Source organism: Truncatella angustata (genome assembly GCF_020726525.1).
Source record: "Truncatella angustata strain MPI-SDFR-AT-0073 chromosome Unknown BKA67scaffold_1, whole genome shotgun sequence".
Lineage (NCBI taxonomy): Eukaryota > Fungi > Ascomycota > Sordariomycetes > Amphisphaeriales > Sporocadaceae > Truncatella > Truncatella angustata.
Window position 1 is genome coordinate 324,502 of NW_025763381.1, and position 18,333 is coordinate 342,834.

Sequence of the window (18,333 nt, forward strand, 5' to 3'; positions counted from 1 at the left end):
ATCACAGGTCAAGCATGCCGGGTTGATGATGCACCACGGTGTGCTTATTGACTTTATTGCCAGAAATTTTGTTTGGGGACTGTCTAGGAAAGTAAATACCCTGGTCTTGTCAATCAACGAAGATTGATTGAACAGTCTCAATCACAACTGCTGAAGAAAGAGGCCTCGAGTCATTATTTGAGCCTTGCGACTCCGCGTGGTCCATTGCACAAGAATTGACGATGGCGTTTACCGGCACAGTAATGCATGCTCTGGATTGTTGCTAAGCCCATTCAGTCGTGATAGTCTTCTAGAACAGTTTACTGAGCGGTGAAAGGGTGGCATCAGAAAGTTTACGAACGGGACTGGGTAAGAGCCCTGATGTCTTGATGGCAATGGGAAATCTTGCACTTATCGAGCCAGATATGGAGAGATACGACGAAGCAGAGCGGATGTAGCAATAGGTACTAGAAAGTAGGAAGAAGCTAGGAGGAGATGACAGACCTTACGTGTTGACGGTGATTGGAAATCTAGCACTTAACAAGCGATCCCCTGGGAAGGTGGGTGAGGGATAGCGGATGGAAGAAGAAGTATTGGAAAGCTGGAAGAAGCTGGCAGGAGACGACAACCCCATAATAGCTACCGGTCAACGACAACAACATAAAAACTCTTAGTCAAATAGGAAGGCACCATGTGCTCATTGCTGCCCTACCACATGAGCAGTATGGGCTTGTCTCCGCTGCAACTGTCGCTAGGGACCTGGTACGCAGTTATCCTGACGTGAGGATCCAGATCATGGTTACAATTGGTGGCGGTGCACCAAATCCGAAAGACGACATCCGCTTGGGCGACATCCTAGTTAGCCCTCTTGGTTATTTCATGGAGAGCACGTGCTTGAAATATCAATGCTGGCCACTACCGCAAATCAACGTGTTCTAGATTGGTCCAGTAGTATGAAAGGCAAGCTCCCTCAAACCTTGGCCAAGGAGGTGGCTGCGTTGGTTAGTTGTGCTGACCATCGCCGCCAATGATGGATGGACGCCGGTGGATATTCCAGGCAGAGGCAATATCAAATTTCTTCTCCTTTCCTAGTCAAAGCCAACAAGAGCACATATGCCTTATGCTTCTAGTCGAGGTTTCGAGCTAAGTAAACGTCAACTAAATGGGCGACAGAGGAGCAATATGAGCATTGTTTCTCAAGCGATAACAGAATAGTCTAAAATAGAAAGTATTACACATGTATAGGTGGAAGCCACTTATCATGTGTTTTGTAAAGCGAAATAGCTCTGTAATTAATTGACCAGTACTGATATGCGAAACTTAGATCACTATCGCAGCATTTCAAAAAGTCCCAACTAGGACTTTAGTCCGAGAGGTCCCAATATCGGATGCAATTTGATCGGGACGTCATCCGACAGCCCAAGCGGAGCCTCATCGTCCACGTTGACGGGGAACATCCAAAAGCCAAACGCAGCCTCGGTGCGGCCTGGCGGCCATACCCTGGGCGGCTTGTCCATCGCGGCCCCCGACAGCCTGGCCAGCATCTGTAGATCTCTACGCCAGCGTTCCATCTCCTTCTCTAGTGGCCGCTCGGCGCCATTGCGACCGGAGACCTTGTCCGCGGCGCGTGGGGGGTCGATGGCGAGCAGGAAGCGGTATTTCAAGTCCCTGGTATGACGGACGCCCGTGTTCCTGAGGATGCGGCGCCACGACTGAATGGTATCGCGGGCATCCTTTGCTACGATTACCACCCGCTTGATGTTCTCGGCGATCGGCCTGGGTCGGGTCGTATGCGCTAAAGACTGGCTCCCTCGTCATAATGGGAAAGCCAGCGTCAAAATGAACCCCGCCGCCTTGGATCCCGCTGAGATGCCCTGCATTTGTGCGGCCGCCAGTCGGCAGAGCAACCCAGAAGACCTCCCGCAGTTGCGATAGGGTTTCGAGATAGGCTGTTCTTGCTCGAGGGTCTAGTCGCTCCAGCTTCAGGGTAAGCCAGTGGTTAAAATTCAGGTTTTATCGATCGACCGCAAGATTCAAAAGCTTGATGTCTTGTATTATGCTTTGAGATCGTGTAGAAAAGTCCACCAGTGTACGGTGGACGGATATGGGCGGGATTAGTCTGGATGCAAAAAGTCGTACTCGGGGTTAAAATAAAGCACGGAGTTCTTCATCTTGTTGCCGTCCGCTTGTTCAAATTGGCAAGGAATATGGATGCAATAAAAACAAAGTGCCTCAAATCGAACCTCGCTGTTCACTCGCAGCAGCTTACTATAGATGTGGTAGCCAGCGGTGGATGCGCAATAACCGCTGCTGGTGAACGGCTTTCCGAGTTTGTTCTTGAGTGCATATCGAGTGTACGCATTTAAATGCTGCTCCGCAGCTGGCTCGAACTTTACTCGAACCAGTCGATTACGCTACAGAGCTTGGCGCCAAACCTGCACGCGAACTTCTGTTGGAAAACAGGAATATTGAGAGAATCGCTCTTGAGGTGGACTTATGGAGTTAGAAAGGTTGTAGATAGATTGATGATTCTTTGAGGTCATATTGTCATCTTGCTAGCTGGTTGGAGTATGATGTGAAATACTTTATATAGTCGGCTAACAAAGATCTAGCTGGTGACGAGGTTGTTTATATGGTTGTCTGAACTGGGTTTAGTGGTAGGATGGATGGTACTGACGCAATTGTCATCTATGTAATACTAACTCAGAACAGACATACCCATGGAGCGTTGAAGATGCAAACAAGCTCTGTTTTGTATTGCAAATTCTTTTCTAAATCTTTTTTAAATCCTTTTTACAAGGTACCTAGACGACGTTAGAAATAAAGCACATCGACCAGATGTGGTGTTGAGCGTTTAATTCAGTCAGGTGGCCAACGTGAACTGTTGAAACGCATAGGTAAAGTCATTATTGATTCTTTGAATTGCTTTGCGACACTCTTACGTCAATTTGTTCGAGTTTAAACGATTCAGCTTTTGGTGAGTCGCGTGCAATTTTCTTTGACTTTTGCTTCGGCCGCCAAGAACATTATGGAGTCACCTGGATGAGGAAAGATGCTACCGCGAAACCTTGTGGGCTTACTCCATTGGCTAGGATACATGAAATATTATATAGACTAACAGATACGCTTGTTCAAGCGTGCCAGTGTGTCAGGACCAATCATAGTTTGCGATTCATGCGACAAATAGTTGTCAGTTTCTTCTCTACGAAAAGTCTTCCTCCTCAGCCTCTCTTCAGCCTGGATCTGATCCTTCACCGTGACTATAACGGTCTTCTTTCACTTCTAGTTTGCTTATCTGATCGAATTCGATTAGTCTGTTTCTGAGCATATCCTGGCTGCCAGTCTTGATCGCTTAAAAAAAATCTATGATTGATTCATATTCTCGCTTACTCGCAAAAGTGAGATTCGTGTTGCGGTATTTTCTTATAGCGCGCTTTATAGCTATCACTTCACCCGAAGCCAATTGGCAAATTCTGGATATCAAGAAGTAAACATGCCAATTAAAACCTTTTCTTAAATTTATTTCACGGAATTATTATTAAATCAGCGATTGAAAGTCGTAATACTTCAGTTTTGATGAGTGTTACAATATAAAATTTCCTCCTTTATTGGCCAGTCCATGGCATCTGTTCTAGTTCTTCGTGCGATCTAAACTTAGCGTGATCGTAATTGAATGCCATGCCTCCCCCGGCCTCTTCCAATTCCAGATACCCAGGTGCGCACCTCTCAATCGCTTCCTCCCAAATATCGATATCGGCGTTGTTGAGGTACGCTGCCTTTGAGTCGAGGATGTTGATCATCGTATCCTCCATGTTCACGCTATCAAGATTAGGAGACAGTCTAGATGGATTGGTAGTGCCGCACAATAAACATACTTTCTGGACTCTATGGGCGCTTTGAACATGTCTTGATCGAGGATTGCTTTGACCGACTTGCCCGACGCCGTCATACTCACGTATGCATCCTTCATGAGTACCGGCCATACTCGCCCCTTACACATTACCTGTCCGTTATTTTCAATATCGCATAGCAACATGAGCCCCGTTTCTAAGGATTGCTGATCCGCGAATAGTACAGTGCTTTGCCAGTTGTGGCAAATCACAGTTCCATCAGATATCATGGCTATGTGGGCCAAGTCCGCGCTTTCAACATAGCACCACTTGAGGAACTCCTGGGGCGTAAGCGGATTAGGTCCAGTTGGGTTTGGCTCCGGAACCGCCACTTCGCCATCCTCCTCGCCAAACAAGGCGCCGTTGTCGCCGTCCAAGCAATACAGCATGACGCGCAACTTGGTCCACAGCGCTCTGTTGCGTGGGCTCAGAGGCCACGGCGCAATGCAGTTGACCATCTTGACTATTTCCGGAGGCCCGGAGCTTCTCAATTGTGCCGGGTACCATGAATCCTTCGGCCGAGCTGGTGCGCGGTTTTGATACTCATCACGTTCGCCCTGACTCATTGACGCCCATTGTTGCATTAGTCTTCGCCGCAGCTGCATCTCAAACGAAGCATCCTGCTCTGCTGAGCTCCTTGGTATTGCATTCTCCTGCCTGAAGTCAACAACTAGCTGCCCCACGTGCTTTTGTGTCGGAGGGGGTATCGGACTGTCAGCTACCTCGAGGAAGAGTTGCCAGCCTTTCACCATTTCTTTCAAAGAGCTGACAACTGGCTGCGGGTGCAACCGAATATTTTCTGGGATGCCACCAGGCCAGTATCTCGTGGGATTGACCATTGCAGGATATGCAAATCCTAGAATTCTGTTCTCTTTAGAGCATGAGCGGGTTTTCTTTGCGAACAAATTGAGCGGATTTGACTCGATTTATATTGGCCGGGCAATTCCATTTAGTCTAGTGGCTAGATCCACTGCTGACCTCCCTGCTTGTTTTTTTTGGGGGCGGGGAGGCGCTGAATTTGCGTTATAACGCAGCCCCGGGTGTCGCCTTCGCAGAACGCCTCCTCCTTCCAACCGTCTTTGAGGCGAGTCTCTATTTGACAGGCAGTATATCTGTATCACCACCTATAAAAAGAAGTGCGATCGTGCTAACCCTTTACTACCCAATTGCTGGGGTCTCCAGGATCCATTCCTTTCTTCTAATGGTACAATAATTGTACCCTCCAGTCGATTGCACATTCGTTTTCGAGTCTCATGCACGAAGGGTTCGAAGTCAGCTACCTCTTTAGAAGATCGTAGAATAAACATTTGATGGTGAATCTGTGAATATCTCAGAAAAGTTTGGGAGCTAAATCCTCCTGTTGCCTAGTCAAACCTTGCCAGGCCGCAGCATAATCTGCACTGCTCAAATAATATATCGACACTCTTTCAAGGCGCCGGTAGAGGTGAGAAGCTTTGATTCAGTTCGAGGTGGTCTTACGGAGTATCGCTGGGAACATGCATGCCGCTAGGATGACGAGCTCATAAAGCCCGCGAAATAATCTCACCCTTGACGGCAACAATATTTTCCGTAGCTCGTGTACCAACCCTGCGGGACCACCTCCTTCGGAAATGTAGCGCAATAACTTGCCCTTCAGAGATAGAAATCGAATCAATAGCCATAATAGTCTCATTGAAGGAGATATCCCCGGTGACATAAGCCGTGCTGAGTTGTAAACCGACTAAGTCTGCGATAAGTTGATAAATGCTGATACTTTTGTAACCTAACTACGTCATGACGGTAGAAGCGTTATGATATATTTGTGTCATAAGGGATGATTGATGGTTCTTCTTCTTCTGTGTCGTTCTGGTTGATACAAATAGCATCAGTCCAAAGTGGCAAGTCTTTTTGTTTCTCATACAGTCGTCGCAGAGTTTTGTAGAGATTCTGATGAACAGGAAGCATTTCTCAAATTGTACTCTTCACAAGTAGAACATTGTTCCCTGAAGCATTAATTTGATATATCACCTAACGTTCCTACCGAGATCTTACAGCGTAATCTTCATGATTTATGATTTATGATCGATAAGAGTGATTAGAGTGATTAGAGAAAATGTGACGCATATTATGGGTGAGCAGTAATGTAACAACTCTTATCGTCTTTGAAATTATCACTGCGCTTCAATGTGATGAAGTGGACTGCGATCATAGCTATCATCAGTTCGTTATGGTAATGTAAAGAGGCATGCCAAGGGACGGTGTATGCATTTGGCTCATCCTCCGGCAAGACGGGCGCCGTTATTCCCGCTGCATCTTTGGCCAATGTCAGCAGCCGTCACACACAGGTAGCTCTTCTAATTCAAGCTTAGCAGGCGACACGTAGGGTTCTCCCGACATTCCATGAATCATGTGAACTGCATCGAATTTCAATCAGCATCAAATCCGAGCTCATGACAACTCCTCTTTTATTCTCTGAATATGACTCTTCTCACACATCTGTCCTCGCATTCTATGACTATGATTGTGGCAGTGGAGCGGCATCAGTACGCTCTAGTTGCGACAGGTTTGGTTCGTGCTGCCCCGCTTTATGTATATTGGTATCTTCATTGATTATCGTTTCCAGCGAGTCTGTGATGCCCACAGCAGACCTCTTGATCGTCCTCAACCTGTTGTCCTGGTCTCTACATCGGATACCCGTCTCGAATCAGAGGAGGTTCTCGAGCGTATTCGACGATTCAAAGAGGAAGATGACGTTTTCAATGACGGCTTCTTGTCCGACATTCTTCTCATCGCAGGGAATCACTCATCTAACCACACGAGATTGCTCACAGGTCTGCTAGGCGATGTATTTGTGAATGGCAAGCAATGGCATCTAGGTGCCGTTTATAGTCTGGCGACTTCTGACTCGCATACAAATGTTCCTAGCGGCCCGTATTTTGTCTGCGGAAATGAGGTTTTTCAGGCTTGGAAGCTTTATGTAGACGAGTCCTCCTGCTTTCAGACAACTGTCCTCCCAACGGGCTCGCCATACCGGTGCGGTTCAATAACTAAAGTCTCAGAATTGAAAAGTGATTGCTAAATAAGCCCAGATTCAAGAATCTGGATTCTATAGGCCCGAATGGCACCGGCATGTCTGTCGCCGTCCCAAGTCGCATGTACGCCCGGCCATCTGCGGCCAAGCCCCTTGCTGGTGTTCGCGTCGGCATCAAGGACAATTTTAAGCTTGCCGGCACTAAGAGCTCCTTGGGCAACCGGTCGTTTCTCGCGACCTATAATGAGGACAATGAGACAGCCGCATTCATTAAGACACTCATCAATCTAGGTGCTGTCATTATCGGCAAGACTAAGATGGCAGCATTCGCTAGCGGGGAGAAGCCGTGCGATTGGTTTGATTTCCAATGTCCTTTCAACCCTCGCGGAGATGCACATCTTGAACCGGGCGCAAGCTCTACTGGGTCGGCCACCGCGACGGCTGCCTACAACTGGATGGATATCTGCATTGGAACCGATAGTATGCGTTCAAGTACGTTCTTTTAGTATGCTTGACTGACTTTGTCAGCCACTGGAAGTGTGAGGGAGCCGGCTGCAAGATGCGGAGTCTACGGAATCAGGTGTTCGACCGATGCTTGGGGACCAAAAACTGGGCTATATCCCTGTTCACCGTGAATTCTATATCTACAACGAAACAAACACGCGCTAACTCATGATAGAGGCCTTGATACGGTAGGCTACTTCAGCAGGAGCTTGGAAGGTTTGCAATACTTCTCCAGGCATGCTCTTGCATCTACCATCAAAGAATTCAAGACAGTACGTAGATGGCCATCGTTCTTGCTGAACCTGTGTCTGCTAAAATCTGCTAGTTTCCACGCAGCATCCTCTACCCTACTGACTTTTTTCCGCAAAGCGATAAAGTGCAGCAGGGGTTGAGAGACAACTTTGTTAACATTCTAGAAGACTTCCTTGGCGTCAAGAAGACTAGTTTCAGCATTGCGGACAGGTGGGCTGCAAACCCGCCGGAGGAAGCTGAGGGCAAGTCCCTCGCTGAATTTGCCTCCAAGGTACACTCTCGACCTACAAATCCCCTTCGTTAGACGTAGTTAACAGCATAATCTAGTCTGGATACACCCCATTCTATTACGACATCTATCACGAATATGACGTTTTTCGAGATGACCACTTCAAAAAGTTTGGGACTAGAGCCTATGTCTCACCCAGCATGCAATGGAGATGGTACGCTACGAGAAGAGATCTACAGAGTCTGTGCGGCCCATGCTAATGATGTGCAAGGGATCGCGGCGCTGAAGTGACTACGCCTGAGGCGGAGAAATCACATAGGGAACTCACAGTGCTCCAGGCGTGGTTCGTGAGAGAAATACTCCGACCGGATGAGGCTTCTGGCTCCACTGCCATACTCGTTCTACCAGTCGGTCCAGAAAAGCCCGACTATCGCGACGTTTTCATTTTGCCGGCGCCAAGGGTTGGCATCGATGCCCTCGGTCTCGCAGCTTTTCTCAGATTGCCACAGCTTGTAATACCAAGTACGTTGAAATGACACATGATCTGAGATATCAGCTAAATATATGCATGTACCAGTCGGCCAGGTCGAGTACGATTCTCGTGTGTCAGGGAGGAGAGAGAGCTTTCCCTTCTCCTGCTCAGTTGCCGGCGCACACGGTCAGTAATTCATCCGAGCAGGCTGACATAGCAGCAATGCCAACATGGTCGACTGACACGTAACAGGAAGCGATCTCATGCTCATTGGCCTTGCAATGCAAGCTCTTAGAAGTGCCAAGTTTCCGACCGACGTAGGGACAGGCCGATATGTCTTTGCCCACTGATCGGAATATGACTGGTTCTAGAGAGCTCGTCGAAATTTGCTTCTTCCTGAGAGCAATTTTTTCATAACGATGGGTATCAGATAGCGTGAGTTTGAGGCCTTGAGGGCAGGATATGAGGTAGATTTGTCCGTAATCTCATGCGTTTCGCCAATCGTGCATCCTAATCTGGACCCATAGGGACCTACTGCGCAAAATATTCCGAGCATCACAAGTTACAAACAAACAAGATTCCGGGCTATTTATTTCTCGTGCAGGGTCTGAGAACAGTGCAATTTTGATAAAAATTCTGCAGGCTACGAGCTACAGCAAAAGAAAGGACATCATCGCCCCCCCCGGGAAGCTAGGCCGGATCTCCAATGAATGAGCGAGGCAACGAGTGTTGTTACACATCTTTCATCATCCAGAGCCTTACCCCTCTTCTAGACTAGAGCCTTGTTTCGTTGATTTTACTCAGCGTAAGCGCAACACTGGGCATATTGAAAGGTACCGCTTAAGCAGGCCTCTCAGCGAACGCCAGCCCGTTCGTAGCTATGCGATTTCCGTCACCTATTTAATTATGTCTCTTCGTCTGTCAGTTCGCCCAACAATGCCAGAGACGGCACTTGCATGAAAAATGATGACTGTGGAACAGACCGTTCTCGAAGGTGGCCTTCGTATCATTTGCAGCGGCGTGCAAAGCCCGACAGTTGAGTTCGTGCACTTTATAAGCGCCACTAGATACCATTGCTGACTGCTGCATAGCATTGTGTCAATCCCGAGTTTGCCACAACTTCTGCCCTCATACCAGCCTCGCGATCAGGCATCATGGATCAGAGACGTCTTTACCCATCAATTTCCAACTGCTCGAGTCATCCTATTCCACTATGACTTCGCAAAGCCGCCAGCAGCTGACGCTTGTTGGCTACAAATACTTCGAGAAGGGACTACACTACTGTACGGGCTTATTCACCAACGATCGCGCCCGACAGAGGTTAACAGGCCGCTGGTATTCCTCTGCCATAGTTTTGGCGGAATGGTGCTCAAACAGGTTGGTCACTTACAGTTTCCCTAAAAGAATCTCTTTCAAGCTGGATTAACTAGTCTACCAGGCGCTGCTATCCGCTAAACAAAATGCCGAATTCGGTTCTATTTTTGACAATACCATCGGCGTTCTTTTCTTTGGTTGTATCCACAATCACAACCCAGCTACCTTCGAGACTACCTGTCTCAAGTGTGTAGCGCTTGAGATGCGCATTCCGTTGCTTAAGCATGAAATTAGTACGGCTCTGAAGGGGTCCGACAAGTGGAGTAGCTTGAAAGATACCCTGGATAAATTCAGGCAGCTCGATATACATTTCCCGATCTGGAGCTATTGCGAGAGTCGTAAGACGTCATACAAGACCCATCGACTCCGACCGGCCGAATCATCAATCGTTGGTTTTCCATCTGTAATTTCAAGTCACGAATTGTATCTGACAAGCAAGCAGGTCTGTGCTGAGCCTCTTGCACGCCTCAACATAGAAAAGGAACAGTTCTTTCAAGTCGACATGGATCATGTCGAGATCTCGTCATTTCCAACTAGGGGTCATCCGCTCTTCCAGCACATTCTTGTCGTGTTGAATGAAGTGTTGGCTGCATGCAAGTATACCCAAACATCAGAAGAAAATGCAATGGATGACGATGAAAATCGGTCTGAGCTGTCTGGCAGCATCTCATACGGTAAGTAAGCCTAACATTAGCGAAATTACCTATCATTGACTGTTGGAGGATCCGGTGCCGCAACCCCGACAAGCTTGAAAATCCATGAGGAGTTTGAGATTCCAAGAATGAATCGCCAATTCAATCTTCCCTGCCAGAGCATTACTCCTCATAAGGAAAACCCGAACTTTATTGGCAGATCGGATATCCTAGATCATATCTACAGTGTACTTAATCCTGATAAACCGGGCCAAAAACCGACGAAGCAAGCGGTCTTCGCGTTATGCGGGCTTGGCGGCGTCGGGAAGACCCAGGTCGCCATACGATTTGCTATGGACTACATATCTTCCTTCCAGGCGGTTCTTTTTGCTCACGCTGATGAGCCGACGAATCTGCTCAACGATTTTGTTCGTTTTGCAGTCGAACTTGGTCTTGTGGATCTAGGGGAGCCAGATCAACTTTATTGTTGTGAGCAGCTTAAGAGATGGTTTGAGGAGACAGGCAAGTTCTATGTATGACCGACCAGTCCGCTTCATGATCTGATAGCTCATCATAGATGTCCCATGGTTGTTGATATTCGACAATGCGGATAATCCAGATAGCTCATTCCTGGACAACTTTTGGCCCCGTTGCAATAGTGGTGCAATCTTAATCACGAGCAGGGTCAAAACATTGGTGGCCAAATTTGGTGGTCAAGTTCTCCAGCCCCTGCAAGAAGGAGATGCAATCAATTTACTTCTTAAATTGACCCGTATGCAGGGGACTGATCCGTCTGAGCGGGCCTCATACCGTGACAAACTTCAACATGAGCAGCGAGAAGCAGCCCGGCAAATTGTGTATCGCTTGGGGTGCCTGCCTCTTGGAATCTACCAGGCGGCGAATTTGATCGTGAACGATTCATGTCTCCTCACCGACTTCCTTTCAGCGTATGATTATCGCGATTTGGTCAGTTTCCCGGAAAGTACAAGAATATTCCGCAATCCTAATGAAGAGCCGTATCGTCATACACTTTTGAATGTGTGGTCAATGAACTTTGAGAGCCTCTCGCAGAATTCTCAAAAGCTCGTTAATGTGTTTTCTTTCCTCAACCCCGATAATATTGAGCTTGAATTACTAGCTAGTGGTGCTGAGAAGGCTTCCCGGGCTGGAGAAAGCGGCTGGTCTATCATTGACAGCACTAGGAAGCTAACACAGCAAAAAGCCGGCATTTTGCATAGTTCGCTCATGGACCAAAACTCTGCAACAAAGACGCTGTCCATGCACAGACTCGTACAGGCGGCTTGTCAGCATCGGATGGAACCAGAAAATCGACAGAAAGCCTTTGAAATGGCCCTAAGCTTTCTTCATCACATGTGGCCGGTTGCACCTCGAAATAACAGGCACCGTCCTGATCTATGGCCGTCACAGGCACGCCTGCTGCCGCATGTTTTATCCCTTTGCAGATTCTATGCGGATTCGCAAGAAGATACAGTTCAATTAAGCGGGACAATAGAGTTTGCTGAGCTTCTATATAATGCTTCTTGGTAAAATTTCGATAATTCGATCCTTCACAGTTGGTAGCTTACTCATGACAGGTACAATTACGAGCGAGGCACCTTTGAGCATTTAGAGCCCCTTCTGCATGCAGCCGAGCACTACTGCCTGAGACATGAAAACTGCGAGGTGGTTTTGGCAGATATATACGGAGCAAAAGCCTCGGTCGCAACAGAAACAAACCGCCAAGACGCGGCATTGCAAAATTTTCAACTCCAATATGAGTTCTTAAACCAAGCTATCAAGAAAAATGTGATCCAACTGCCAAACATCCGTTTCTGCTTTGCCCTTGGGGGCATGGGAAACGGAACTCAGGGCATGGGCCAGTACAAGGATGCAGAACAATGGTACCGCAAATGTTACAACGCATATGAGGGCTTGGATGGTGACAGAAAGATATACGTGGGTATTTCCTGTCTTATAAATTTCTCATTCTTCTCATGCGGGGTATAGGGCGGCAATCTGGCTTTTTGCTTGATCTGGCAGGGTAAGCTAGATGAAGCACAAGAGGTCCTCAATTCACTCATCCATGCCGCCGCCGACATGGAATTCAAGTAGGTATCCGGGGACCCTCCTCTTAATCTACAATGTTGACGCTGAAAGAACCGGGTACATTATGTACCCACTAGGAAACTTGCAGATTGCGCGAGGCGAATTGGACAAGGCGTTCAAAACGCATTTATATGCCCTCAAGGTTTACCAACAAACCCTCAGTGACAAACACCACAGGACTGCGGACCTGTGCCACAAACTTGGATGGCACTATCATGCCCGCAAGGAATACGCTGAGTCGGTGTAAGTGTCTGCTACCACGACTGAATCAAAACCTGCTTTTCTTGTTCTTCAAAATCATGTCATAAGCGATACTGACTGTAGTATTACAGGGAGCTGCTCAATCAGGCCCTCGCTGTCTTTGAGGCCCGACCCACGTGGTATCGTAACGAAAGAGCCAGGACGAAATACAAACTTGGCTGCGTCTTGCAGGATATGGGGAAAGTCGAAGATGGAAGCCAGCTAATCAACGAGGCTGAACAGATCCGGAGAGACATTCTTGGACCGGGCGTATCACCGGGAGATGAGCACCATTTTGACGAGCTAGTGATGTTTTGGTCCCGCTAATATAGAGTGCCAAAAGATTTGTGGTGTTTGAAAACAGAATGCCATTTATATGAGCTGGTGTAATGACATCACACCCAAAGTCTCGGAGGAGCCCTTTTGGCCTAGACTAGAGTCAATAAACTTGTCTGCCGTTAGCTAGATAGCCAGCCTTACAATTGAGGCCGTGAGACAGTGAGATGCAGCCAAGGCAGACTTTCAAGGCTTTGCCTAAATACTCTGACAGCTAGCGCCCCGACGAGGGCTTACCCAAGCAAATCTGCAGGAGCCATGTGGCTTTATCGACTTATTGATGTGTATGGATGCCTTTCAGTCGATTGTCTCACTCCTGTAGCGCCGTGCAGACACAGCCTCATTGCTTCCTAACTCTATGAAAAGCCCGCCCACGCCAACACCGCTGAGAGTCCCTGGGGTGTAATTCACCTACAAACATCAAGGCGATCGATGACACCCGTATGACGATACAAAGCGAGCCAGAGTCAATGGCTTCAGAATATGAAGCGCGCATTAAGGACTGTTTCCGCTGCTGGCCAAGCGCCGGCCCATTTTATCAAACTTTGATCGACTATTTGCAAACGGCGGGATCAGGCATCGGGTTCTCTCCGTTGCAGAGCCCAACAGCGTATTTGCTAGGACACGACGTTGGTAAAAGGGCCGATATTGAACTTGGAAACTCGGCAGCTTTGTCTCCGGGATCGCGTCGGCTGTCCTTCAGTTTAACTATTTCTGTTCCTGCACAGGGCCCCAATTTTCGGCGAGTGCATGCAGCACACCAGTCTCATATTGCAGTAGTGGAGGGGTTCCTGGCACCCGAATCCATCAGAATTCTAGGAGAGAAGTACCAAGTCAGACCTGAATTCTTTATCGACTATCTGGAGCCACGTTATGTTTACGGATCTAGTACATCGATGGGACGATACGAACTACCGAATCTGCCTTCCAAGCGAGACAACATCGTCCATGTACGGTTTATGTCAATGTTACAGATTTCGGGCGAGACCAGACCCTTCTCAGCTTCTCTTGCGAGTCGGTTCGAGCAGCGCACTCTGCTAGAGAGTAAGCGCTATATATATGAACAGCGCCTCTTTAATCATCGACAATACGGTGCCACTAGATTTAGAGCATTACATGTCCACAATGAACAGTGGCTTACGGTGGAACAAATGGTATCATTTAGTGTGAAACGCGAGGGAAAGAGCTGGCACGGTAAGCTCAAAGATCCTTATTAGCTTAAGATAGTCGATGGATCTGACTGGGGGGTTCTTTGGCTAGGTTTGCTCCTCCTGGATAACGGAAGACCTTGCGAAGATGTTGACCTTCCATGGGCAGGATGCGTACAGGATCCCAGGAGCGCCGAATTCGTCCCCATCATACCATATAATCTCCCTATTAGTCGCGACAGCGGCATGGGACTACAAGACGACCTCTCATCAAAACAGCATCGCCCCTATCATCCAGCCGCCGATATAATATTATCGGCGGCCTCTTCCGTAACCACTCAGCTACTCGCAGAGGACCCTTTCTATATCCTTAGCTGTGTGTATCACGCGGCTGCACGTACCCGAATCCAATTGCTCAGCTTCATCGAATCCGACATCACTGAGTGCTCGTCTACAAATGGCACCACAATGGGTGCACATCAGAGCCTAGTACTTGATCAGTTACGTTTTGACCTCCAGCTTGTGCGACGTGTGGAACGGTTCTGTAAGGAGGACCTGGCAAACATCACACAGCTGGGCTCGGCCGCGTGGCCGAGGACGGAGAAACTGGCCGAGATAGAGAAGCTTAGAGATCAGCTCCAGAGTGATTACGCCTATCTCATCGAACAGTGCAGCAGCCTCGTGCTTCAGTGTGAGACTGCCAGCAACGCTCTGGTCAGCTTAGCGCAATGGATGGATGCACGCGAGGGCATTCGAGAATCCCGCCACATCACAAATCTGACCGTCTTAGCTTTTCTCTTCATCCCGTTGACATACATAACTTCTGTCCTCGGCATGAATGTTCAAGGCGTCATGGAAGGAGTTCCAATATGGGTGTGGGGAGGAGCTTCAGCTATTTCAGTGATTGTTACTACTGTGGTCGTGGTGATCATGAGATGGAAGCGTTGGGAGATACCTAGGACATAGCATGATAGTATGTCGCAAGAGCTGTAAATAGAAGTGTTACATTGACTTGCTATCGAAGTCATATACTAGATGATAGAAAATTTAATTCATGTACCCTATGCGAGCCAGATACTCAGCTTTCGGCTGAATAAAACTAATCTGCTGACTGCGTAAAACCAAACCGCTGGATGTGTACAAGCATACGACCCTTGTGTTACTGTCCGGGCTTCAACTGCGACTTTGAACGAACCTTAAGGTTTCCAAGTCTAAATGATGCTCGTTCCAATGCCCGTGATGTTAGCGGAAGCAGGCGAACCGAATTTCAATGCTCTGTCGGGCTGGGCCATGGGACGTTCCAGTATTGAACGCCGCATGGTAGGCATCTACACCACAGTTAACCTCTGGACCCAAGCGATAAAAGAAACAGCGCGGTAGTAGGTGGCAAAGACTGACTTGCTCGATTTCCCAGCGAATTTGCATTACGAAAGACGATGAGATCGTCAGTCTCTTGGTCGGCTAAGTAATACCATCTATGGCGGTCGTCATGATACAACAGGCCGTTTTCACCGACGGTGGTGTCGTGCAAGATATCGTTGGGGATACAGTCGACAGCGCTATTGATACTTTTGAAATCGCAGACCGCCAACGGCCAGTCATTGTTAGGACCTTTAAGGACAGTCCAGATACTATATCGTTAGCAAATTTAATCGGTGTCAGTTGTCACGGAATCTACGCCGACCGTTGTTATAACCACTGGCACACTTACTTAATCAGGTCAAAATCCTCGTCGCAGTACACTTTCTTGGGAAACCTTTCGGCCATACGGAGGAAACCACCACGCGTTGTGAAGTCGGTATGGGGTAGTGAGGCCGGCTGGGCGAACCTTACCTGCTCTCCTGGACTGCCTGGGAACAATGCACTGCGCTTTCTGACTTGATGGTCAAGATAGCGAAAATGCTTGTAGTATGGGAAATGTTCGTGTAGAATTGCCTCTATCTCAACTCGGAACTTGGTGTAAATAAGATCTTCGTCGTCACAATTGGCCACATCAACGCATGTCTGACTTTTTAAGAACTCGAACCCGTTCTCCTCCAAGATGAAGTGCTTCGCAAGAGCACGCGCATTGTAGACAGTATGTTCAACTAACTCTATGACGTGGTTGGTGTTCTTTGCGCCTGGTATGGCGGAGACATCGAAGTCAGTTGCGTAAGGCTTTTCCGTCTTGTACAACGGATCTCGGGCCAAGTAGGGCAAAATGACTTTCATCCCACTATCGATATCGGTGTTGTTCTGAGCCATATCGGGCTATGGTAAGGAGTATCGCGAAGCCCTGAACTCCTACTTACTCGGATGCGATTGTCTGTGGATCATGGCACAATGCACTGTTAAGAACATTGCTCACGAATGAGTTGAGCCCTTCGTGGAATGGCTCGAGGTACAAGCTCGCGTTAGGTCCATATATTTACATATAGATAAAAAGAGGCACGTGTAACCCGAGTTTGACGCTTCCCCCACGTTCCAGGTGTGTTGGTTGCATACCGTTGCCCATTATCATTACAAATTAAGGTGGTGTATTAGTCGTGTTATAAAAAGTCCGCAGCAACGCGGGGCATCGGTGTAACTAGGCAAACAACTCATTGCCACTCATAAAACCAACCCATCTTATCATGTCACTAGCTTCTTCTTTTGATGCTACTGTAAAAGGTGCACAATCCGTGGAAGAACCTTAATGAATTTACCTACACTGTTTTTTTTTCCGTATCCATCCCTGTAACTTGTTCGGTATCCTTCTCCGTATCCTCTCCCATATCCTTCCCTGTACCCTTTCTTTCGAAGACAGGTTCAGTGATTTTCTCACGATATGTAGGGCTTCCAGCTAAACATAGTCGTATGAAATAGTCAGACGAAGTGTGAAGCCAAAAGCGAAAGAAGGATCCATACCATTCCCAGCCGCCATGTATGGCACAACAAACAAGCTGATAGATGATGCCGCCTTAGGCTTATACCACTCCTTCCAGGGCTGATTGAGAGAATCGTTGGCTGTCTCCATAAGGACTAAAAGTTTGGAAAATAATGACTTCCTTTCTGCAATGGTATGGAAGATGAAAGGAATTTTCTGTTGAGTGCAGTTTATAATTTTTCAGCGAGAAGTCCTTATATAATTGTAAACGACTGGATTTAATGAGACAAGCAGTCTATCCATCGCCCACTCTCCCTTCTTGCCTGACAAAGCCCTTTCAAACAGGAATGGATTGCATCAATTGGCGAAGCAACGTTACATTCAACAGCAAGCTGGTGCTCTCACAGTTTGAGTCGATAGTGCACTTGTGAATGCAGATATCCCACGCACTTCATATCCGCTGCAAAGATGATTCGCCTCTCTAATCGCACATATCAGACTGGCAAAAAGAGATTGGAGTCGCACCTCGGTGCATCACAGCCAAGATCCTTGGCTGCATAACAATCGGCGCTACACAAGAGGGCCCCCCATTTTCCCGACCAAGCAAACCCAAGGGTGCCAAAGGCTCTAAGGAAAGTCGGCGTGTAGGAACCTTGGAAAACAACACCTATCCTGTTGAACGGTGGAACGGGCATTACTAGATTTAACAGTCAACGCCCCATAGAAGTTTCTTCAAGTACCTCTTCAGAGTGCCAAGCATTAGCTACGGAAGTGAGCCGTAGATGGATACTTTAGCGCTTTAAGCGCTGAAGACCACTCTCTAAGGATCACCTTCTAGGTTACGGTGGATGTGTCCGACAGCTAAGGTTAGGTAGTTGCAAGTACATAGGTAGTCAACCCCGCAACACTCACTACTGATCCTTTACTACGGGTCCGTAGATTAGCCCATCCTTTGGCGGCCCGCGATGGTGGTGCATGGTCATTTCCGTCTTTCGAGTTGAGCTCGACCTTGCTAACCCAGTCTTCAGCAGCCATTACAACGATAGTGGCGTCTGGCTATTCCTATCTTTCGAGTCAATCTCGACCTAACATGGGGCCTAGTACCAAAGCGGAACTAAACAAGTCGTCCCAGTCCTTCAAAGCTCGTTCCATGCGCATAGTAGCACAATACAACTATTGTCATAGTCTTTGCCGTGGGCCGAATACGTAAGCGCTTGTAGCATCATAGGACTGCGCGGGGAAATAATCGCTAAAATGATCGTGACGACAACGATCACTGGTATTCTTATATCTCTAGAAGAAAACCACTTTTCTCA

At 47.8% G+C, this 18,333-nt stretch overlaps 5 protein-coding genes across 5 annotated transcripts; 3 read left to right on the forward strand and 2 right to left on the reverse strand.

The window, feature by feature from the left end:
• Nucleotides 1–1,334: 1,334 nt before the first annotated feature.
• On the reverse strand, nucleotides 1,335–4,708 carry BKA67DRAFT_652244 (uncharacterized protein; the record flags this gene model as incomplete). The annotated part of the gene is made up of 3 exons (XM_046106118.1): nucleotides 1,335–1,755; nucleotides 3,703–3,798; nucleotides 3,855–4,708. 3 exons carry the CDS (start codon nucleotides 4,706–4,708, stop codon nucleotides 1,335–1,337), a joined length of 1,371 nt encoding a protein of 456 aa, XP_045963101.1.
• Nucleotides 4,709–6,168: 1,460 nt separating this feature from the next.
• On the forward strand, nucleotides 6,169–9,019 carry BKA67DRAFT_2842 (amidase signature domain-containing protein). Its single transcript, XM_046095965.1, has 10 exons — nucleotides 6,169–6,881; nucleotides 6,938–7,359; nucleotides 7,408–7,503; nucleotides 7,561–7,655; nucleotides 7,709–7,906; nucleotides 7,963–8,078; nucleotides 8,136–8,386; nucleotides 8,442–8,522; nucleotides 8,589–8,811; nucleotides 8,864–9,019. The coding sequence occupies exons 1-9, from the start codon at nucleotides 6,436–6,438 to the stop codon at nucleotides 8,684–8,686; spliced, it is 1,803 nt and encodes a 600-aa protein (XP_045963102.1). The 5' UTR covers nucleotides 6,169–6,435; the 3' UTR covers nucleotides 8,687–8,811; nucleotides 8,864–9,019.
• A 1,193-nt stretch (nucleotides 9,020–10,212) lies between these two features.
• BKA67DRAFT_589282 (P-loop containing nucleoside triphosphate hydrolase protein) lies at nucleotides 10,213–13,015 on the forward strand (the record flags this gene model as incomplete). The annotated part of the gene is made up of 7 exons (XM_046104441.1): nucleotides 10,213–10,384; nucleotides 10,433–10,864; nucleotides 10,920–11,886; nucleotides 11,938–12,298; nucleotides 12,350–12,450; nucleotides 12,500–12,691; nucleotides 12,781–13,015. The coding sequence occupies 7 exons, from the start codon at nucleotides 10,213–10,215 to the stop codon at nucleotides 13,013–13,015; spliced, it is 2,460 nt and encodes an 819-aa protein (XP_045963103.1).
• Nucleotides 13,016–13,467: 452 nt separating this feature from the next.
• On the forward strand, nucleotides 13,468–15,138 carry BKA67DRAFT_529162 (uncharacterized protein; the record flags this gene model as incomplete). Its single annotated transcript, XM_046099019.1, has 3 exons — nucleotides 13,468–13,974; nucleotides 14,092–14,218; nucleotides 14,342–15,138. 3 exons carry the CDS (start codon nucleotides 13,468–13,470, stop codon nucleotides 15,136–15,138), a joined length of 1,431 nt encoding a protein of 476 aa, XP_045963104.1.
• A 19-nt stretch (nucleotides 15,139–15,157) lies between these two features.
• On the reverse strand, nucleotides 15,158–16,577 carry BKA67DRAFT_3001 (uncharacterized protein). Its single transcript, XM_046096067.1, has 3 exons — nucleotides 15,884–16,577; nucleotides 15,571–15,803; nucleotides 15,158–15,500 (listed from the first exon to the last, which is right to left on the reverse strand). Exons 1-3 carry the CDS (start codon nucleotides 16,414–16,416, stop codon nucleotides 15,415–15,417), a joined length of 852 nt encoding a protein of 283 aa, XP_045963105.1. The 5' UTR covers nucleotides 16,417–16,577; the 3' UTR covers nucleotides 15,158–15,414.
• Nucleotides 16,578–18,333: the final 1,756 nt, after the last annotated feature.